At 44.3% G+C, this 23917-nt stretch overlaps 1 protein-coding gene across 1 annotated transcript in view; it reads left to right on the forward strand.

The window, feature by feature from the left end:
- The window catches only part of cacna1ia (calcium voltage-gated channel subunit alpha1 Ia), a 235991-nt gene that overhangs the window by 70737 nt on the left and 141337 nt on the right, over positions 1 to 23917 (forward strand). The window contains exons 9-11 of the mRNA XM_068020062.1: positions 14468 to 14619; positions 18293 to 18478; positions 21528 to 21645. Of these exons, the coding sequence (XP_067876163.1) occupies positions 14468 to 14619; positions 18293 to 18478; positions 21528 to 21645 (456 nt within the window). The remainder of the gene's footprint in view (positions 1 to 14467; positions 14620 to 18292; positions 18479 to 21527; positions 21646 to 23917) is intronic.

Here is a 23917-nt window from a genome sequence, read left to right on the forward strand (position 1 = left end):
TTGCTGCATTTCTACACGGACTGCTTCGGTATCTGAAGAGTCGTGAATATTGCTGAACATTGTGCAATCATCAGCGAACATCCCCACTCTGACCTTATGATAGGGGGAAGGTCACTGATGAAACAGCTGAAGATGGTTGGGCCTAGGATACTACCCTGAGGAACTCCTGCAGAGATATCCTGCAGCTGAGATGATTGACCTCCAATAGCCACAACCATCTTCCTTTGCGTTAGGTATGACTCCAACCAGCGAAGGGTTTTCCCCCTGATTCCCATTGACTTCAGTTTTGCTAGGGCTCCTTGATGCCATACTCAGTCAAATGCTGCTTTGATATCAAGGGCAGTCACTCTCCACCTCACCTCTGGTGTTCAACTCTTCTGTCCATGTTTGGACCAAGGCTGTAATGAGGTCAGGAGATGAGTGGCCCTGACAAAACACAAACTGAGCGTCACTGGACAGGTTATGGCTGTGCAAGTGCCACTTGATAGCACTGTCGACGACACCTTCCATCATGCACTGGGAATGTCGGCTTAGATTATGTGCTGGAGTCTCTGGAGTGGGAACTTGGGCCCATGACCTTCTGACTCAGAGTGAGAGTGCTGCTGAGCTTGGCATCACTCACTCTTTGTTGAATTCATGCTCCCTCTTCGGTGCCCCGTGTAGCACTACATTTCACATCAGATATTCAAGAAAGTAAATGATAAACGTGAGAGGTACACTGATGTACAAGTTAATGCTGAATTTTTTTTAGCTCGCTGAGTCTGGCATATTTCAGACTATCTCCCTCTTGTTGTCGGGCAACATGAGGAAGCTCTAGGCAACTGTGGAGCTGTTATGTGACACCTCAGGAGCCTGCAAATCTAATGAGTGGAATCTGTTGGCTCCTTCATCTCACTTCAGCTCATTTACAATGATTCTAAATCAGCCCCTTTAGATCCGTGCCTCACGGCAGTTTTTCAATCAGTCAGTCTTAATGGGGGGGTGGGGGGGGTGTGGTGTGGTGGGAAAGAGAGACTCTTCTTTCGTGCGGTATTAGCAAAAGACAAATCAAATCAAAGATGAATATGTATGTCAGATATCCAGGCCAAAGTGCCTGCAAGTGTCCTCCAAGGGCAGTGTTTGATGATTTCTCCATGGTCTCATTAGGAGCTGCAGTCGCTTGATGGAGATGCTTTAATCTCCATCTATGGAGAAAGTGGGAGCATCTATCATAACCGATTCTGAGATGATTGCTGGTTGTCCACTGTTTGTGAGAAGTTTAATCCTTCAGGTCATGCTATGGGGTCCTCGATAAGGAATTCAGTTGGAATGTTGGAGTTCTTCCAAACATTACACCATCAGTCATCAAGGCTCGGGGGAGATTGCTGAAGGACCTCGGTGACGGTCCAAATGGGTTTCTAGATTTGAGACGGGTTGGTGGGAGGTTGGCAAAGTCGGTCTGGATTGGCATATCTTTGCTGATGTGGCTGTTGTATTCTCTGAAGACTCCATGTTTGCACTATAAATGTGGCAGTGCAATGTGTGCAAGCACAAGCTGCCAGGGTGTTGGTGTCAATAAAAGCATACCGGTGATTAATCTCATCGTAGAGTTCAGCTGGACATTAATGGATTTGATGTGGACTGATAGCCATGCAGGAGAACATTACTCCGCTGTAGAGTACACCAGGGCAAGTGATTCCATAGAGTGTTTGAGCTACTGTTCCCAATGTGGATCTGGCAGGTTTCTGAATCAGGTTGACCCTGGTCTTTAGCTTCATCTCAGGGCCCTGTCTACAGGGTGTGATCAAATGTGACTCCTAAGTAGGAGGGGTTTTGCCATGGTTTAATTCTACACCACAAGAGGAGACTTTCAGGGCTCAGCTTGTTTAATGGGTGTTGAGGTGAATGTCGAAGTGATGGTCTTTTGCAGGCTTGGCTGAAGTTGTCATTGGTGAAAATTGGACTCAATCCTCAGTGACTGACAGATTCTTGTTTTGCATGGCCAAGGCAATGTCATCAGCATGTACGAACTCATGGGACTCTGTTTCGGGCAGGTCACTAGTGTAAATGTTGAATAACAAGGGGCATGCCAGGGCAGAAGCATGTGGGAGTCTGTTATTCAGAGTCTTATATCTGTTTTTCTGAATGCCAGTGTACAGACAGAAGCATTGGTTGCGAAGCATGGAGTGAAGACAATGGATCATTGTTCTGCAAGGTAAAATGGCAGAAAGCTTGAAAAGCAGTCCATACTTCCATATTGTCAGATCCACAAGTGTCAGAGCCATCTTGAGTTGGCAGTGGAAGCCTACTTATATGTGCATTGTTACTGCTGCCACATGTTCACAGCAGTAAGGGCCACCTCAGAAGTCAGTCTGCTCCTTAGAGATGTTTGGCTTGATGATAGGGGCCTAGTCTATAGAGAGGTAGCCTCTCCAGCACTTTGTAACAGGTGCAGAGTAAGGAGATTGGGTGGTCGCTGCATTTTTCCCCTGCTTCAGGTAAAGTTGACAATCTTGGTGGCGCCATCAAGTTTTTTCAAAAGCTACTGCGTCACCTGACATTGAAATTCTTTGTCCACCTTTAATGTTTGTACCAGGTGGGATGCTATAGCATCCACTCTGTGTTTATAGGCAGGGTTTGCCCCACCAAACAGGACCCATGCTTTCCTGCTGGAGTGAGTGGTTAGTCTCCCCCTCAAGGCTCTTCTATCATTCAAGTCTCGCTGACTTCAAGAATTCCAACATTGTAGTGGCTGTGGCTGGATTCTTGTTCCGTGAGCATTCCTGGATAAGAGCCTCACTTCCTTCCATGCCACAAGGAATATATGTCTTTCTGAACCCCCAAGGTTCACTGAGTTTTGGGAGCAGTTTTAATATTTCCTATAAATCTGTTGAAGGCACTGGGTAGTTGCTGAGATCCACCTGATGTTGGTGTCAGTTGACTTTTGGAAGGTTTCCCAGTCAGCTTTTCTGAAATGCCATTGTGGATCTGGTGCTGTTGTGATGACAGAGATTTCAAAGCCAACACTGATAATTGAGGGCCTGGGTTGACTGTTGCGGAAGTCGTCAGGAATGGATCTGAAGCCGATGAGTGAATTTCCTTTGCTATCTGGAGAGTGGAAACATAGGTCTGGGTTTTAGTCTCTATGCCACCTTGACAAACAGAATGTACCTAAATCTCAGTACCAAAAGGGAGAAATGTATTATCTAATGAAATTGCTTCTCTATTATAGTTGATGTCTTCATAGTCCTACATTGTATTGTGGCTATTAAAGTCTCCAAAATGGATGGATGTTGTCTGGAAGGGAGTGGTGAGTCAGGTCACTGTACAGGTAGTGATTTGTAGACATTGGAGATTGTTAGCTCTCCTATATGTATTGCTGAAGTGAAAACTCCAGTTTGAGTTGCATATGCTTGTGTTTGGTGCAATCTTCAATGCCTTGTTTGACATAGCATGCCACATTTATCATGGTTGTTGCAAGTGATTAGGTCAAAACCTGTAATATGTCCTCTTGCGTTGAACTAACTGGTAGATGTGTTCAATATGTGTTTCTTCAAGAGCCAGGATTCAACGCTGTGTTCCTTGAGTAACTGTTGATGTTGGCATTTTGAGCGAGGGATGCCTTTGATGTTAGGTTGGCATAGTCAGACGGTTGGACCTGCAGGGAGTTTTCTTTGGCCCTGATGAGGACCATTTGATTTGCTTGATTCTCCACTCTCACCGAGCGGTTGATTTAACAACCAGTCCTGTGTCCTTTGGGATGACATTAGTATGATCGAAGATCATGTAACAGGGTGAACCATGAGAAGGCTGTCATTGTCTACTCCAGAGAGAGAGTGAAAGACAAAAAGCCCTCCTCACCTCCCTTGCACTGATTTAAATTTCCTGCAGCTTTTCACTTTGGTGAACTAAAGCTAATTGATGTAAAACACACCTTAAATACAGGACAACAGAGGAATACAGAGGTGCCCTCCTGAAAATAAAACAGTGGAATATCTTCAAAGCACTTATTTTCAAGCCCTCTGTAATCTGTGCTTGTGCGATAGGGTCACAGAAGATTCACAAGCCTGTTTCCCAGTGTCCGTGTGTAACTATTCCACTTTATGAAAAGAAAGAAGGAACTTTACAATTTATACAGTAACTTTCACAACTTCAGGATGTCCCTAAAGAACTTAACAGCTCATGAAGTATTTTTTTGACGTGTAGTCACTGTTACAATGTTGGAAACGACGCAGTCAATGTGTGCACAGCAAGATCCCACAAACAGTAATGTAATAATGACCAGATCATCTGTTTCCAGATAAATATTGGCCAGGACACCAGGAGAAATCCCCCCTGCTCTTCTTTGAATTGGGATCCCCCCAAATTAGTGATGGGTCAGTTTTGTATGTGATGAAAGGGTTAATTCCAATTAAATGCGCTAAACACTGACTTGTCGTCTCTGACACCCAGGTTCAGATGCAGCTGAGACAGATGGTACAGGAACCTCATCTGTCTGCTGGCTGTGAGGGTGAAATAAATTTGATGGGTATTAATCCAGTTCCTCATGGATGTGAATATGCAGAACTAAACTAATTGGCAATAAATTTGCATTCTCACTTACTGAGGTCACAGGAGAGCTGGTGTGTAAAATGGAAAAATGCCACATTAACACAAGAATTGGTAAACAGCATAAAAACTGCCCTAATTTTGAAATCAATTAGCAATCTCACTATTAGAGGACAAGGAAAGTCAGTGAGGGAGGTGGGAAAATGGCATGATACTGTAATAGGGAGCTCTCGCCTCTTACATTATTTAGGGAAGAGTAGTCTGTGTTTACCCGTGTTGTACCGGACATGGGACTGCTTGATGCTAATCATAAGGTGGCAAATGGAAACTTCCCCAATTCCCAAGCACTAACATCCCCGAAGAAGTCCAGAAAATGCTTGAAATAGATGGTAGCATCGGCACTTGTAAAGAGTAACGATAATTTAACAGGGTGCACTTGAAGCTCGAGCAAACACTCTGCAACAATTTACATTTATACAGAGTATTGAGTACAGTTCTGGTCACCAATTTATAGGAAGGACATAATTGCTCTGGAGAGAGTACAGAGGAGATTTACAAGAATGTTGCCAGGGCTTGAAAGTTGCAGCTATGAGAAAGATTGGATAGAGTCATAGAGTCATACAGCACCGAAACAGGCCCTTCGGCCCACCGAGTCCGCGCCAACAATCAACCACCCATTTATACTAGTCCTACCTTAATCCCATTTTTCCCTCTCACCTCCCCACAATTCTCCTACCACCTACCTACACTAGGGGCAATTTACAATGGCCAATTTACCTACCAACCCACAAGTCTTTGGCATATGGGAGGAAACCAGAGCGCCCGGAGGAATCCCACGCGGTCACAGGGAGAACTTGCAAACTCCGCACAGGCAGTACCCAGAACCAAACCTGGGTCGCTGGAGCTGTGAGGCTGTGGTGCTAGCTAAGGTTGTTTTCCTTAGAACAGAGGAGGCTGAGGGGTGATTTAATTGAGGTGTACAAAATTATGAGGAGCATAGATAGAGTAGACAGGAAGGACCTGTTTCCCCCAGTGGAGAGGTCAATTACCAGGGGGCACAGATTCAAGGTGATTGGTAGAAGGATTAGAGGGGACATGAGAAAAAACTTTTTCACCCAGAGGGTAGCGGGTGTCTGGAATTCACTACGTGGATTGGTGGTGGAGGCAGAAACCCTCAACTCATTTAAAAGGTACCTGGACCTGCACCCGAAGTGCTGTAACCTGCAAGGCTACGGACCAGGTGCTGGAAGGTGGGATTAGATTGGCGGCTATTTTTTTCGGCCGGCACAGACACGATGGGCTGAATGGCCTCTTTCTGTGCCATAATTTTTCTATGGTTCTATACAGCACCTTTAATGTAGTAGAAATATCCCAAAGTGCTTTGCAGGAGCATTTTCAGAGAAAATTTGAAACTGAGTCATAAGGAGGTAATAGGACAGGTTTGGATCAAAGATCTGGGTTTTAGAGAGTGTCTTCAAGGAAGAGAGAGGACGGAGAGGTTTAGGGCGGGAATCCCAAAGTTAAGGGCCCAGAGACGTTAATCTACCTTTTCTGTGTTGGGTGTTGGACCACCTGCTGTGTCGTTCCAGCACGTGCTGCTTTTTTATGTCAGATTTTCCTGTACATTTCAACATTGCGATGGGCCGAAGGGCCTGTTTCTGTGCTGTGCAACTCTATGGCTCTACTCGCACTCGGTCAAAATAATTAAACTTAGAGAGGGCTAGTCGTCTCGGAGGGAGTCGAAGGAAGAGCCAAACAGGTATCAGAGGACTTGTTGCAATTTGTGCTGGCAATTACTCATCCAACATGAACCAGCCAACATTTATTGTTCAGTTAATCAGCATTTTATGAGAATTTGATGAGCTTTTCAGGAGAGTGGAATCTGATCTGGAGCTATGGATAATTTACTCTTGAATGGTGGTATATTTTGTGAGTATCCCAGCTGCACTGGAGGGGTGGGGGGAGGGGGGTTTGCTACTGAGGAGGGAGCATTGTCCTGTTGACAAGGAGGTTTTTAATAATAAACTAATTTTCAGTTGGAGAAGGAGCTTATTAGCATACATAATTACATTTGAATAACAAAAACACACACACACACACAAAAATAAATCCCGGAATCTGCGTGAAAGACTGTCAGCATCTGCTGGCCCTTTTAATAAATACATTTTGAAATTTGTGACAGGAATACGGAATATTTTTATCATCTGTGTTCATTACTATGGGGATTAAAGCTTTACCTCCAACTGTGGTTGATACTATTTATAATGAGTTGTCATTCAGAACTAAATATTAACAGATGTGCAATTAAGGGACTGTCTTAAAGTGACACTTGCCTGGCATAAGGTTCTTGCTCTGGTTCACAGTAAGTTGCTCCTTTTTTTGGATGTGCTGCTTCATAATTAAGTCTTTTGTTTTTCTTGCCTCCTTGCTGTGAGCTAACAATCTGTGCTTTTACTATTGATCGAAACCTTTGGCAACTGTGACAGAAAGACCCCAAACGCCAGAATGATACCAGGCTTCAGAGGGTTAAAATACGAGGTCGGGTTTCATAAACTTGGCTTGTATTCCCTTGAGTGTAGGAGATAGAGGGTGTGATCTGATTGAGGTGTTTAAAATGTTGAAAGGATTCAGTAGGACAGATGCAGAGAGACGAGAACAAAGGGGCGTAATACTAAAGTTAGAGCCAGGACATTCAGGGGGGGAATCGAGAAGCAATTTTACACACAAAGGGTGGAATTCCCTCCAGTAGGCTGGGGGTCAATTGGAGCCTTTAAGACTGAGATCAATGGATTTTTATTAGTTGAGAGTATTGAGGAATATGGAAAAAAGGAGTGTAAATGGAGTTGAGGTGCAGATCAGTCATGATCTAATTGAGTTATTGAATAGTCTGTTGTTCCTTTGTTCTGAAATGGGTTTGTAGTCATATTGCTTTGGGCACGGACTCACATTCAGCTCAGTAAGAAAGAAAGATCTTTCATTTAGATAGTTCACTTATCACCACCTCAGGACATCTCAAAACGCTTTACAACTAACAAAGTGCTTTTAAACTGCAGGCACTGATAGAACGTAGGTAAACACAACAGCTAGAGTACACCCAGCAAGATCCCACTAATAGCAGAGAGTACAGCTCGTTTTGGAGAGTACAGCTCATTTTTAAAGATTGCGATATCTCGGTAATTGGCCAAATCTAATTATACATCAAGGTTTGAAAAAGTCTGAGAGGAGACAGGTTAATTCAATTAGATTAGATAGATCTTGGGAGAAAGAGGGAGGAGTTCCACAGTCTTGAGCTGCTGACAGAATGCCAGTAGGAGATGGTGCAGTGAGTATTAATTTGAATATAATGTGGATACAAGCTTATTAAGAGTTTGGGATTGAGAGGAAACCTCAAAGAAGCAATTGCCCTAAAATCGAGGAGGGTGGGGATAGATAGTGATGGATAAGGAGATTGGAAAATTGCAGTGAAGGAAGAATATCTAGAAAACCTCACATATCCTACAGAGTTTGAGAAAGGGGCTCACACATGTCCCCAGCCCACACTAACTACAACGAGGTGACAGTAAGTTAGTGGTTGTGGAAGTGGACTAGTAATCTAATGATCAAGAGACATAAATTGAAATCCAAGCACAGCAGCTGGGGAATTTAAATGCAGCTAATTAAATAAATCTAGAATTTAAAAAGCTGGTATCAGTAATGGCAACCATGAAACTACCAGATTGTCATCAAAACCCATCTGGTTCACTAATGTCCTTTAGGAAGGGAGATCTGCCATTCTTACCCGATCTGGACTAATATGTGACTCCAGACCCACAACAATGTTGACTCCTAACTACCATCTGATATGGTCTAACAAGTCACTCAGTGGAGTTAAGAAGGGGCTCGCCACCACCTTCTCACATCATAAATCAAAATAAAAGTCTCCCAAAATAAAAGCAAAATACTGCGGATGCTGGAAATCTGAAATAAAAACAAGAAATGGTGGAACCACTCAGCAGGTCTGGCAGCATAAAGACAAAGAACAAAGAAAATTACAGCACAGGAACAGGCCCTTCGGCCCTCCAAGCCTGCGCCGATCCAGATCCTCTATCTAAACATGACGCCTATTTTCTAAGGGTCTGTATCTCTTTACTTCCTGCCCTTTCATGTATCTGTCTAGATACATCTTAAAAGACGCTATCGTGCCCGCGTCTACCACCTCCGCTGGCAGCGCGTTCCACGCACCCACCACCCTCTGCGTAAAGAACTTTCCACGCATATCCCCCCTAAACTTTTCCCCTTTCACTTTGAACTGGTGACCCCTAGTAATTGAATCCCCCACTCTGGGAAAAAGCTTCTTGCTATCCAACCTGTCTATACCTCTCATGATTTTGTACACCTCAATCGGGTCCCCCCTCAACCTCCATCTTTCTAATGAAAATAATCCTAATCTACTCAACCTCTCTTCATAGCTAGCGCCCTCCATACCAGGCAACATCCTGGTGAACCTCCTCTGCACCCTCTCCAAAGCATCCACATCCTTTTGGTAATGTGGCGACCAGAACTGCACGCAGTATTCCAAATGTGGCCGAACCAAAGTCCTATACAACTGTAACATGACCTGCCAACTCTTGTACTCAATACCCCGTCCGATGAAAGAAAGCATGCCGTATGCCTTCTTGACCACTCTATTGACCTGCATTGCCACCTTCAGGGAACAATGGACCTGAACACCCAAATCTCTCTGTACATCAATTTTCCCCAGGACTTTTCCATTTACTGTATAGTTCACTCTTGAATTGGATCTTCCAAAATGCATCACCTCGCATTTGCCCTGATTGAACTCCATCTGCCATTTCTCTGCCCAACTCTCCAGTCTATCTATATTCTGCTGTATTCTCTGACAGTCCCCTTCACTATCTGCTACTCCACCAATCTTAGTGTCGTCTGCAAACCTGCTAATCAGACCACCTATACTTTCCTCCAAATCATTTATGTATATCACAAACAACAGTGGTCCCAGCACGGATCCCTGTGGAACACCACTGGTCACACGTCTCCATTTTGAGAAACTCCCTTCCACTGCTACTCTCTGTCTCCTGTTGCCCAGCCAGTTCTTTATCCATTTAGCTAGTACACCCTGGACCCCATGCGCCGTCACTTTCTCCATCAACCTACCATGGGGAACCTTATCAAACGCCTTACTGAAGTCCATGTATATGACATCTACAGCCCTTCCCTCATCAATAAACTTTGTCACTTCCTCAAAGAATTCTATTAAGTTGGTAAGACATGACCTTCCCTGCACAAAACCATGTTGCCTATCACTGATAAGCCCATTTTCTTCCAAATGGGAATAGATCCTATCCCTCAGTATCTTCTCCAGCACCTTCCCTACCACTGACGTCAGGCTCACCGGTCTATAATTACCTGGATTATCCCTGCTACCCTTCTTAAACAAGGGGACAACATTAGCAATTCTCCAGTCCTCCGGGATCTCACCCGTGTTTAAGGATGCTGCAAAGATATCTGTTAAGGCCCCAGCTATTTCCTCTCTCACTTCCCACAGTAACCTGGGATAGATCCCATCCGGACCTGGGGACTTGTCCACCTTAATGCCTTTTAGAATACCCAACACTTCCTCCCTCCTTATGCCGACTTGACCTAGAGTAATCAAACATCTGTTCCTAACTTCAACATCCTTCATGTCCCTCTCCTCGGTGAATACCGATGCAAAGTACTCGTTTAGAATCTCACCCATTTTCTCTGACTCCACGCATAACTTTCCTCCTTTGTCCTTGAGTGGGCCAATCCTTTCTCTAGTTACCCTCTTGCTCCTTATATATGAATAAAAGGCTTTGGGATTTTCCTTAACCCTGTTTGCTAAAGATATTTCATGACCCCTTTTAGCCCTCTTAATTCCTCGTTTCAGATTGGTCCTACATTCCCGATATTCTTTCAAAGTTTCGTCTTTCTTCAGCCACCTAGACCTTATGTATGCTTCCTTTTTCCTCTTAGCTAGTCTCACAATTTCACCTGTCATCCATGGTTCCCTAATCTTGCCATTTCTATCCCTCATTTTCACAGGAACATGTCTCTCCTGCACGCTAATCAACCTCTCTTTAAAAGCCTCCCACATATCACATGTGGATTTACCTTCAAACAGCTGCTCCCAATTTACATTCCCCAGCTCCTGCCGAATTTTGGCATAGTTGGCCTTCCCCCAATTTAGCACTCTTCCTTTAGGACCACTCTCGTCTTTGTCCATGAGTATTTTAAAGCTTACGGAATTATGATCACTATTCCCAAAGTAGTCCCCTACTGAAACTTCAACCACCTGGCTGGGCTCATTCCCCAACACCAGGTCCAGTATGGCCCCTTCCCGAGTTGGACTATTTACATACTGCTCTAGAAAACCCTCCTGGATGCTCCTGACAAATTCTGCTCCATGTAGACCTCTAACACTAAAGTGAATCCCAGTCAATGTTGGGAAAATTAAAATCTCCTATCACCACCACCCTGTTGCTCCTACATCTTTCCATAATCTGTTTACATATTTGTACCTCTATCTCACGCTCGCTGTTGGGAGGCCTGTAATACAGCCCAACATTGTTACCGCACCCTTCCTATTTCTGAGTTCTGCCCATATTGCCTCACTGCTCGAGTCCTCCATAGTGCCCTCCTTCAGCACAGCTGTGATATCCTCTTTGACCAGTAATGCAACTACTCCACCCCTTTTACCTCCCTCTCTATCCCGCCTGAAGCATCGAGATCCTGGGATATTTAGTTGCCAATCATGCCCTTCCCTCAACCAAGTCTCAGTAATAGCAATAACATCATACTCCCAGGTACTAATCCAAGCCCTAAGTTCATCTGCCTTACCTACTGCACTTCTTGCATTAAAAGAAATGCACCTCAGACCACCACTCCCTTTGCGTTTATCATCTGCTCCCTGCCTACTCTTCCCCTTAGTCACGCTGACTTCATTATCTAGTTCCTTACAGGCTTTCGTTACTACCTCCTTACTGTCCACTGACCTCCTCATTTTGTTCCCATCCCCCTGCCACATTAGTTTAAATCCTCCCCAACAGCATTAGCAAAAGCACCTCCAAGGACATTGGTTCCAGTCCGGCCCAGGTGTAGACTGTCCAATTTGTAATAGTCCCACCTCCCCCAGAACCGGTCCCAATGTCCCAAAAATCTGAACCCCTCCCTCCTGCACCATCTCTCAAGCCAAACATTCATCCTGACTATTCTTTCATTTCTACTCTGACTATCATGTGGCACTGGTAGCAATCCTGAGATTACTACCTCTGAGGTCCTACTTTTTAACTTGGCTTCTAACTCCCTAAATTCTGCTTGTAGGACCTCATCCCGTTTTTTACCTATATCATTGGACCCTACGTGCACAATGACAACTGGCTGTTCACTTTCCCCCTTCAGAATGTTCTGCAGACGATCTGAGACATCCCTGACCCGTGCACCTGGGAGGCACCATACCATTCGGGAGTCTCGTTTTCGACCACAGAACCGCCTATCCACTTCCCTTACAATCGAATCCCCTATGACTATAGCCCTTCCACTCTTTTTCCCGCCCTTCCGAACAGCAGAGCCAGCCACGGTGCCATGAACCTGGCTACTGCTGCCTTCCCCTGGTGAGCCATCTCCCTCAACAGTATCCAAAATGGTATACTTGTTTTGGAGGGAGATGACCGCAGGGGACTCCTGCGCTGCCTTCCTGCTCTTTCTCTGCCTTTTGGTCACCCATTCCCTTTCTCCCTCAGCAATCCTAATCTGCGGTGTGACCAATTCGCTAAACGTGCTATCCACGACCTCCTCAGCATCGCGCATGCTCCAAAGTGAGTCCATCCGCAGCTCCAGAGCTGTCATGCGGTCTAACAAGAGCTGCAACTGGACACACTTCCTGCACGTGAAGGAGTCAGGGACATCAGCCGTGTCCCTGAGCTCCCACATTGAGCAAGAGGAGCATGACACGGGTCCGAGATCTCCTGCCATTTTTAATCTTAAGCTTAACTTAGTTAAATGAAAAAGTTTTTACCAATCACACGATAAAAAAAAAGATAAATAGAAAAAGCCTTACCTTATCTACACACCACCGAGTACTTTTTTTTTGGTTAGAGGAGCAGGGCGGGTGGGAGACACTACCCGTGTAGTGTCTCAGGTTCAGAAACGGCCCAAATATATAGGGTTTTACTTACCCAGCAGCTCCCGTGTCTCCGCCAAAAACAAAAGGAAATTAAGTTTACTTTGAAACTGACCTTCCCAGCTGATCACTCGCTCGCACTCTCTGCTCCCGAATAAGCTGCTGCAATGAAAGGCAAGTTATTTTAAACAGCCCAAATATATAGGGTTTTACTTACCCAGCAGCCCCCTGGTCTCCGCCGAAAACAAAAGGAAATTAAGTTTACTTTGAAACTGACCTTCCCAGCTGATCACTTGCTCGCACTCTCTGATCCCGAATAAGCTGCTGCAATGAAAGGCAAGTTATTTTAAACGGCCCAAATATATAGGGTTTTACTTACCCAGCAGCCCCCTGGTCTCTGCCAAAAACAAAAGGAAATTAAGTTTACTTTGAAACTGACCTTCCCAGTTGATCACTCGCTCGCACTCTCTGCTCCCGAATAAGCTGCTGCAATGAAAGGCAAGTTATTTTAAACAGCCCAAATATATAGGGTTTTACTTACCCAGCAGCCTCCTGGTCTCCGCCGAAAACAAAAGGAAATTAAGTTTACTTTGAAACTGACCTTCCCAGCTGATCACTCGCTCGCACTCTCTGCTCCCGAATAAGCTGCTGCAATGAAAGGATCTGTGAAAAGAGAAGCAGAGTTAATGTTTCGGGTCAGTGACCCTTCATCGGAACTGACAAATATTAGAAAAGGTTATAAGCAAGTGAGGTGGGGTGGGGCAAGAGATAACAAAGGAGGTCTAGATAACAAAGGACCAGGCCACATAGCTGACCAAAAGGTCACAGAGCAAAGGCAAACAATATGTTAATGGTGTGTTGAAAGACAAAGCATTAGTACAGATTAGGTGTTAATGCACTGAATATTGAACAGCAGCAAATGCAAACCTGAAAAAAAAAGTGGGTAAGCAAACTGAACAAACTAAGATGAAATGAAATAAATGCAGAAAAAAGATTGTAAAAAATGTAAAAAAGAATGTAAAAATAAAAGGAAGAAAAAATAACTAAAAATGAAAGTAAAATGGGGGGCTGTCATTCTCCCAATATGAGAGAAGGATTTGCATCTTAGATAGACCTGGGCATTATAGAGAGTTGAGGGAAATACAGTAGTGTTTGTTTTTGCAATCGCTGTGGGTATTGGGATTCTAATCATTGAATGAGGTTGATGGAAACTTGTAACTTCAGTGCTTTTGAAATAAGAATTGCATTTCACTGAAATGGACTAATGTTTCAATTAGATTGCTGTGACAACAGCTTTAATATATCATGAATCATGGAAGAATGTAGCAAATGATTATTGATCTATGGGAAACGCAGGCCACCTCTTGTAAATGAAGGTTTGGGTTTGATCTCTCAGGACGTTTTAAGCAGGAGAATCAAGGTTAAGTTTATGAACTGGGAGCAAGCCAATTCCTAATACAGTTAGGCAGCAATCTCTCTCTTCCTTTTCTCGCTCACTCTCTACTATCACAGAGTTAAGGCAATGTATCTCTGTACAAGACAGAAGGAGGAAGACATATGTAAACCAGTGACCAGCTGAGTGACTGTCGGTGTCTGTTCTTCCTGATTAACCAAGGAAGTTCGAAGGTAGTGGCTCGGGGTGAGAGCTTTAGGAACCATCTTTCCTTAAAAATCACTCTCGATGATTCAGAAACTGCTGGGATAAATCCCGTCACCCTATCCTTTAACTTCACAAACCAAGTGAGGCTTGCTGATTGAGAGAAGCTGTCTCACTAGATCCTTTCTGTTCATTTCTTTCAGCCAGAAGAACTGACAAATGTCTTGGAGATTAGCAATATTGTATTCACCAGCATGTTTGCCCTGGAAATGATTCTCAAACTCACTGCCTTTGGATTCTTCAGCTACTTACGGAATCCTTATAATATTTTTGATGGAATCATTGTCATCATCAGGTAGGTGATGGTCAGAAAAGGTGACTTAAGATGTTCTCATTGCTTTTCAGGGGACACCTCAGGCACGGGGCAGGTAGAGGGGGGAGGGCTGTGAATTCCTGCTGTTATTTTGTTAAGAGAAGAATAACTTGCATTTCACAACCTCTGGACGTCCCAAAGCACTTTACAGCCAATGAAGTACTTTTAAAGTGTAGTCACTGTTGTAATGCAGGAAACCAATTTACACACAGCAAGATCCCACAAACAGCGATGAGATAATGATCAGAAAATCTGTTTATGTGATGTTGTTTGAGGGACAAGTATTGAGAAGCTGGGGAGAACTCCCCTGCTCTTCTTCAAAATAGTGCCATGGGAACTTTTACATCCATCTGAGAGGCCAGCAAGGCCTCAGTTTAATGTCTGATCTGAAAGACGGCACCTCTGACAGTGCAGCACTCCCTCAGTACTGTACTGTGTCTGGAACAGGACTTGAACCTTAAACAGCAGTGAGAGTGCGATCCACAGAGTCACAGTTAACACAAGGAAGACATAAGACATGGGGTGGGTGGGATCTGATAATTCCTGCTGTCATTAAAAAATTGAAAATGTTCCCCTCTACACCCTTAACCACCCCCAACCACTACCCCATCCCCACCCAGAGCATAAGAATCAGCCATTGAGCCCATCTATCTCATCCTTCCAGCGAATTCAGGAGTAACTTCAGTCTTTCCTGGGCTGATCAGTTTTGTTTGTTTTCCAATCAGTTGCTCTGCCACTAAAACAGTGATAAAAGTGTTCAAATATCCACAATAATGCTAATTACATAGAACTTAAGGTACAGAAACAGGCCATTCGGCCCAACTGGTCCATGCTGGTGTTTATGTGTCACACAAGCCTTCTTCCACCCTACTCCATCTCACCTTATCAGCAGATCCTTCTGTTTCTTTCTCCTTCACGTGTTTATCTAGTTTTCTCTTAAATGTATCTAAGTTCTTTGCCTCAACCACTCCCTGTGGTAGCGAGTTCCACATTCTCATTCTCTGAGTAAAGAAGTTTCTCCTGAATTCCTTATTGTATTTATTAGTTATTGTGTGGCCCATAGTTTTGGTCTCCCTACAAGTGGAAGCATTTTCTCCATGTTTACTCTATCAAACCCCTTCATAATTTTAAAGACCCTCTATTAGGTCACCCCTCTGCCTTCTCTTTTCAAGATAAAAGAGCCCCAGCCTGTTTAATCTTCCTTGATCATTATAACCTCTCAGTTCTGGTATTGTCCTGGTAAACCTTGTTGCACTTTCTCCAGTGCCTCGATATCCTTTTATAATCTGGAGACCAGAACTGTGCACAGTGCTCCAAGTGTGGTCTAACCAAGGTTCAATGTAACCGCTCTGCTTTTCCACTGTTAATGGTTCCCCCACCTCAAGGAGTCACTACCAAAGAAATTTGTCAAAAACACATTACCTGTGAAGGTATAGGTTATAGGAAGCAAAAAGTATCTGGCATGGAGTAGTTAGGCAAATTTGTCAATGTCCATCAGCCACTGGAGTTTCACTCCTGCGCCACTTGATCAAATTACTCCCTATATATCACTGGAAGCAATCCATGATCCATCTGTGTCTTGATGCCTGAAGCAGTAGAAATAACCCAATCAATGAGCACTTGCTGATGAGCACCGTCTGAATAAAAACCTCAGCTGTAAAATTCTTTTGAGAGATCGAGGTGCAACACACTGGCAGACATTCGCATCCACACACTCACTCTCACTCTCACCCACATACTCACACTCACACACACTCATACTCACAATCACACACCGACACTCTCACTCTCACACACATACAGAAGATAAACCCAAGGCATCGCTGACCCATTTATATTTCACGCACGCTGCTTCAAATCAAAGCACTTACAAACCACTGAATGAATAAATTGAGCTCCATTTTTTTTTTATTACATGGATTATGAGATTTTTGGGGGGATTACTTTCCATGATTCCGTGCCCTTACTGTTAGGGCAACTGAATTGGTCAAATTCTATTTCTGCTGCGAAGGGATTTTGCAGGATTTTTTTTTTCCAGATTGCCTTTAGATTCCACCCATCTTTTGCGGAAACTACAAACTGTTAACCTGGCTTAATAAAACCTGTATTTATATAGCATACAGGCTGTCCCAAAGCAATTTAAAACAAATTAAGTATTTTTTAAGTGTAGTGTGATGGTTGCAAAGCTTGTTTTTTTAGACCCTATCTGAGAGGGAACGTAAAATTGAAATAGAAACAGAAATCAAAACTGAAACAGATGCCGGAAAAACAACTTCAGTTTTCCTGGAAAACCGGTTCAAACCAGATAAAAAAAAGATAGAGTCTCCCCCAGATGAGGCAGACCAGGCAGATCAGAGTGGAACGCCAGCAAGCAGAAGGAAGTGAAGACGGAATCTGGGAACTGTTTCTGTTACTTACAGTAGCCCACTAACCAGACCCGGCCATACAGTGCACCAGGTCGTCACTGACGGACTCAGGTAAAGGGAGGACTGGTAAATCCACGCCTTGAAAATTGTCATGAGCAGAACTGAGGAGGTTCTGGAGAAGTGCGCCTTGTAGTGAAGACCGCACCCGTGGAGTTCGGATTGAGAGGGAACTGCTAACAGAACAAGAACAGCGGCTAAACCCTTGAAGAAAGGAACTGAAAATCTATTGGAGGAATGGCAGAGTTATGAAGAACTGTGTGATTGTAACTGTTAACGTATATGCTGGACTGCCCAGTGAAACAATGAGCCCCATCTCTGTTGTATCTGATAGTTCAGGTGTATATATATACATATATATGTGTATATGTATATATATACATATATATGTGTATATATATAGACTGTTGTCTGTCTTTTGCTTCTTGTTTAATTTAGGTTGGTTTTGGTTTGAGTGTTAAAGTAAAATTTGTGAAAGTGAAGTTGTGTCCATTTGGTTTGGTTTCCTAAATGGGGGTCAATCGGTGGATTCAATTCTTTTTGTTAGTTGGTGATCTCCACAGGGATCATAACAGTACTCACTGTTATAATGCAGGAAACACAGCAGGTGATTTGTGCACAGCAAGCTCCCACAAACAGTACTGTATTAATGGCCAGATAATCTGTCATAATGATGTTGGTTGAGGGATAAATATTGTCAGGACACTGTGTTCTAGTTCAGAAAGCCAGGTGGTGAAGGACAGAACTAGAGCTAATCTTTACACAGTGTTATAAACATTTATTTACAGCGATACACATTACAAACCTTCACCTCCTAACACAACAGCCACAGTTTCAGTTTGTTCCCATTTATAGGGGCACAAATGAATTGCCAGTTAATGCCACCTCCTGCATACAATTAAATACGATTAACACACTGGGGAGAGCTCCCCTGCTCTTTTTTTGAATCTACCTGAGAGGGCAGATAACGCTTTGGTTTAGCATTTTAACAGAAAGACAGCACCTCAGAGAGTATAGCATTCCCTCAGCACTGGCTCAAGGATAATCTGCTCAAGTCTCCTGATAGGGCTCGAACCCACAGCCTTCTGACATGGAGACAAGTGCACTACCCACCGAGTCACAGTTGAACACCAGATACTTTTGCATTTGTATCAAAACGTGTGACTCCTGCAGTGTAATATTCTCAACCATATAGAAATATATGTATTCTTAATGTCTCTTTCTCGGGACAGTGTCTGCGAGATTGTTGGTCAGTCCGATGGGGGCCTCTCAGTCTTGCGGACCTTCCGCCTCCTACGGGTGCTGAAGTTGGTGAGGTTTATGCCAGCTCTGCGTCGGCAGCTGGTGGTCCTGATGAAGACGATGGACAATGTCGCCACCTTCTGTATGCTGCTGATGCTCTTCATTTTCATTTTCAGGTAGGTCAGAATAAGGCACCATACGAGCAATGTAAGTCATGGCTCAATGCTTAGATCGTACAGGTGCCAAACTTTCCCCCATCATCGATAGTTTTATCCTCTCAGCCTCACCTGGAGGTTTGGGCTCATGTTTGGGGGGTTGTGGTTCCACTGGGACTCACCTCCATCTAGGACTATGTCCAGGGAGACATGGTGAAATATAAGAATGTAAGAAATAGGAGCAGGATGAGGCCATTCGGCCCCTCGAGCCTGCTCCACCATTCAATGAGATCATGGCTGATTTTCTACCTCAACCTTACTTTCCCACCTGCTCCTCATATTCCTTGATTCCTTTCGTGCTCAAAAAGCTGTTGATCTCAGTTTTTCATATACTTAGAGACTGAGTATCCACAGCCCTCAAGAATTCCAAAGATTCACAACCCAAATTTCTCCTCATCTCAGTCCTAAATCACCAACCCCTTATCCTGAGATTGTGACCCCTAGTTCTAAACTCTGCAGCCACAGAGGGAAAACCTCTCGGCATCTACCCTGTCAAGCCTTCTACGGATTCTATACCTTTCAATGAGATCACCTTTCATTCTTCTAAACTCCACAGAATATAGATTCATTCTACTCAATCCCTCATCAAAGGACATGTAGACAGGGAGTGCTGCAGGCTGCTTGACCATGAAAGGCATCATAGTAGGTCTCACTGAAGAAAATCGTCAATTTGCGATACTCCATGGCTGGTATTGAATCATCACCAGTGGTACGTTCCCCCCTCACCCCCTTGATATTCAGTTCTGTTACAAACATACTTCAACAAATCCACTTGCATTTTTATAGCAACTTCACATAGTACAAACAATGGCAGACGGGAATAAGACCCTTCATCAACCATGTCCCACACATTGTGATAACAATGCAGACCCTCCCCACCTGACCCAAAACCCTGCGATCTCCTAGGAGGATTGAGAAACCAGTTAAAATCCCCAGGCCTTGGGGTCAATGGAGCTGAACATCAAACAAGGGCCAGTTCCTCCCCCACTGTTTCCCCTGCGTGGTATCTTCAGGAGTCACTGGATCACAACCCCGGATGATTTTTAAACCCTTTCCTAAGGATATTAGTGAACCAGATGGGTTTTCCTTCCACAACAATCAAGTAGTTGCAAAGTCACTGATATTAGTTTTTTAATTCCAGATTTATTTAATTAGCTGGATCTAAATTCCCCAGTTACCAGGGATGGGATTTGAACTCATGCCTTCAGATTATTACTCAAGCTCTCTAGATTATTAGTTTAGTAATATAGCCGCTATGCTACCACATCCTATTCAGCTCATCCAAGCATGTAGCACAGGTGCAACTCTTGAGTTTGCAAGGGCTGTTGCACTTGATATAGCTCCGAACATCTGTGTCCATTCTCTTCATGATAAGGTGTTGGGCCTGTTCAGTTTGCATTGCCATGAGTTTTTTCTCTCCCAGGAGATTATATGACTCAAGGGTTAAGAGGGGAGGGGAGGGGTAAGAAGTGTCTAGTCGCAATGCTCTGACCATCATGGGTGTGGTCTGGACAGGCTTGGGGGGGACCAGCTGGTCTTCCCCTTCCTGTACATTTGACGTAAATCAGGTCTCAGGCACAGTGATCGCCATGCCCATGCTTGCTGACCAGCTAATGGGCAGGAGGTATTTCCTGAAGAGTCTCACCATTCCTCATTCTTCACCCGCCCCACAACTCTCCCACAGTCTACTGTTTCAATCCGCTTCATCCAATGGCCAAATTTCTAACCACTGATGAAAGGTCACTGACCTGAAACGTTAACTCTGTTTCTCTCTCCGCAGACGCTGCCTGACCTCCTGAGTATTTCCAGCACTTTCTGTTTTTATTTCTAACCACTGACACTTACCCAGTGAGGACGAGTGAACCCAAACACTGGCTGAGGCCTGGGATTCAATCTCAAAAGACAGAACTTGCATTTCTATAGTGCCTTTCAGTAGCCTCTAGGAAATCCCAGAGTGCTTTACAGCCAATGAAGGACTTTATTGAAGTGTTGTAATGTAGGAAACGCGGCAGCCAATTTATGCACAGCAAGATCCCACAAACAGCAATGCAATAATGACCAAATAATCTGTTTTTAGTGGTGTTGGTTGACAGATAAATATTGTCCAGGACACCAGGGAGGACTCCCCTGTACTTCTTCAAAATAGTGACAGTGGGATCCTTTATATCCACCTGGGAGGGCAGACGGGGCCTCGGTTTAATGTCTCATCAGAATGACGACACCTCCCTCAGTACTGCACAGGGAGTGTCAGGCTAGATGTTGCACTCAAGTCTCTGGAGTGGGTACTTCAATCCACAACCTTCTGACGCAGAGAACTTATAAACAAACTGAATTGATTTTTAACTTCCTCTCCCAAATTAGAGCTTATTTACTGTCCTTCCATAGATTACTCTGTGTGTTGTAGAGTATTTATTAGCTGAGAGATTGGCCAGCCAGGCCTCTGGAAGTATGAGGGAGAGTGAGATCCCTTCATCTCTTCGATTGTCCGCTATCTCCTCGACTGGCTGCAGGGAATTCCAAGGAAGTATCCTTTCTTTTCCCCACTCTGTGACTCCTCAAGTTTCTATTCCAGTGTCTGTGCATCATTGGCTAGCCTTGGCTTGTTCTTGTGGCCCCGTCTGACCATGCAATTTGGCCTGGTTGCCATGACAACACACAGTGAGGTCGACACAAGGGCCTACAGGACAATTTCCTGTCAGCATGAAGCAATGTCAAACCGTGCAAAATGTCTAACTGAGAAATATAACTACACATCAACATCAAGCAAGGTTCAGCTTTGCTGCATAATTGGATATGAAGATTATGAGAAGAAAATAAAGCCAGTCACTGTGGCTGTTGGAAACCCATGTGTACACTTTAGGGAATGATAAGTTAATGCTTTAATCTAACTAAATGAAGAAGAGAGCAGATGGGGTTGACTCTAATCTCCAAAGTGTTTTGTGGCAATTAATCGGTTGGATTTCTTATTAAAATGAACATTAATGCCCTCCCTCCTTTCTCTATTCTCAAGCATTCTGGGAATGCACATCTTTGGCTGTAAATTCAGCCTGAAGACTGATGGTGGAGATACAGTTCCCGACAGGAAGAACTTTGACTCGCTTCTCTGGGCAATCGTCACGGTTTTTCAGGTTAGTGCCATGAGCATTGCGGGGATGGAAGGGTGTAGAAAGGCGAAGAATGTTCATTGGTCAGCTACCAGGAATTTAGTGGGAATAAGCAGCAAATTGCACTCCTTTAGCCGAAGGAAAGGGTGAAGGGAAAGCAGAGGGGGTTGGAGGTGTGGCAGGGTGAGTGATGTGGGTGGAGGCAAGATGAGTTTTGAGGAGTGTTTTGACAGTAGGGCGCAAGTCAGAGGGCTTCGAAGAGCAGGACAATGAGCCTCCAGTGGTGGAACAGAGGCAGCAAGGGACAAAGAAGAAAGAAATTACATTTCTATAGCGCCTTTCACGACCTCAGGACATTACAAAGCACGTCACAGCTAATGAAGTACTTTTGAAATGTAGTCACTCTTGAAATGTAGGGAACACAGCAGCCAATTTGTGCACAGCAAGCTCCCACAAACAGCAATGTGATAATGACTAGATCATCTATTTAGTCATACGAACATACAAATTAGGAGCAGGAGTAGGCCACTCGGCCCCTCGAGCCTGCTCTGCCATTCAATAACTTCATGGCTGAACTGATAACTCCATATTTCCACCTACCCCTGATAACCTTTCACCCCCTTGCTTATCAAATGTTCGTTGATGGATAAATATTAGCCAGGAGACAGAGAGAACTTCTTCTGCTCTTCTTCAAAATAATCCTGAGGGTTTTTTTTTTTACTATCACCTGAGAGGGCAGTAAAGGCCTCGGTTTAATGTCTCATCGGAACAACGGCACCTCCGACTGTACAGCATTCCCTCAGTACTGCAGTGGGAATGTCAGCCTGAATAATGTTCAAATGGGTGCCGCACTTTCGGAAAGATGCGAAGGAATTGGAGAGAGTGCAGGAAAGGTTCACGAGAATCGTTCCAGGGATGAGGAACTTCAGTTATGTGGATAAATTGGAGAAGTTGGGACTGTTTTCTTTGGAGAAGAGAAGGCTGAGAGCAGATTCACAGAGGTGATCAAAATCATGAGGGGTCTGAACAGGTTAGATAGGGAAAAAAACGTTCCCATTGCGGGAGGGATCGAGAACAAGAAGGTACAGATTTAAGGCAATTGGCTAAAGAAGCAATTGTGACATGAGGAAAAACATTTTCATACAGCGAGTGGTTAGGATCTGGAATGCACTGCCTGAGAGTGTGATGGAGGCAGGTTCAATTGAAGCATTCAAAAGGGAATTAGACTGTTATCTGAACAGGAAGAATGTGCAGAGCTATGGGGAGTGGGCAGGGGGAGTGGCACTAGGTAAAGTGCTCTTTTGGAGAGTCAGCACAGACATGATGGGCTGAATGGTCTCCTTCTGTGCTGTGACAATTCTGTGCTTTCTGTGATTCTGTTTCTGGGGTGGGACTTAAACCCATGAGTTTCTGACTCAAGGCCGAGCGTGCTACCCCCTGAGCCAAGGTTGCTTCTATCAGGCCTGTGTAATCCAGGGAATCCAGATTGCGGCCTGGAGGCTCCAGTGTACCCAGCCACCAAAGGGAAGTCAATTTTGCTGGGAAGTTAACAGGACTCCTATGTGAAGGTCAGCAGGAACTGCACACTTTGAGTGAGCAATAGACCTTCTCCCTACAGACAGTCTTCACTTAAAAGCTGAGTGTAGAAAACACACTGACATTAAAAAGTTTTTATATCAATCCTGGAGAGAGACACAATGGAGCGAGATGGTGAGAAAGGGCCGACCTGTCAAAAAAGGTTGGTCCATTGTGCCCTTTTCCATTGCTATGAATCACTCTGTTCCCATCTGTCAGCAGAGCTAGTTCTTGACACAAAACAGGACGTTGAAAGGGTGGTGGGTGGTGGGGATGGAGGGTGGTGTAGGGGACATTAGGGGGCTTCCACACCAGAATGGTCAGTGTGAGATACCACAGAGTCGGACAGTGATGCTGGCTGAGGCTGATAGGGTTCTGGGTGCAAGCTCCCTGACTACATCAAAATGAACAACCTGTATATAGAGCACCGTTAACGTAGTAAAATATTCCAAGGCACTTCACAGGAGCGATTGTCAAACAAAATTGGACACCGAGCCACATTTATTCGGGCAGATGACCAAAAAGTTGGTCGAAGAGCTAGATCTTGCTCAGAATCCTGAAGGAGGATAGAGAGGGCGAGGGGTAGCGATGTCAGGGAGGGAATTCTGAGTTTAGGGGCCTCGGCAGCTGAACGTATGGCCGCCAGTGGTAGAGTGTTCAAAATCTGGAATCCTTTTACGGAGAGAATTTACAAGGTGGTTTTTCAGAAACCCAAAGAAGA

Source organism: Heterodontus francisci, chromosome 41 (assembly GCF_036365525.1).
Source record: "Heterodontus francisci isolate sHetFra1 chromosome 41, sHetFra1.hap1, whole genome shotgun sequence".
Taxonomy (NCBI): Eukaryota; Metazoa; Chordata; class Chondrichthyes; order Heterodontiformes; family Heterodontidae; genus Heterodontus; species Heterodontus francisci.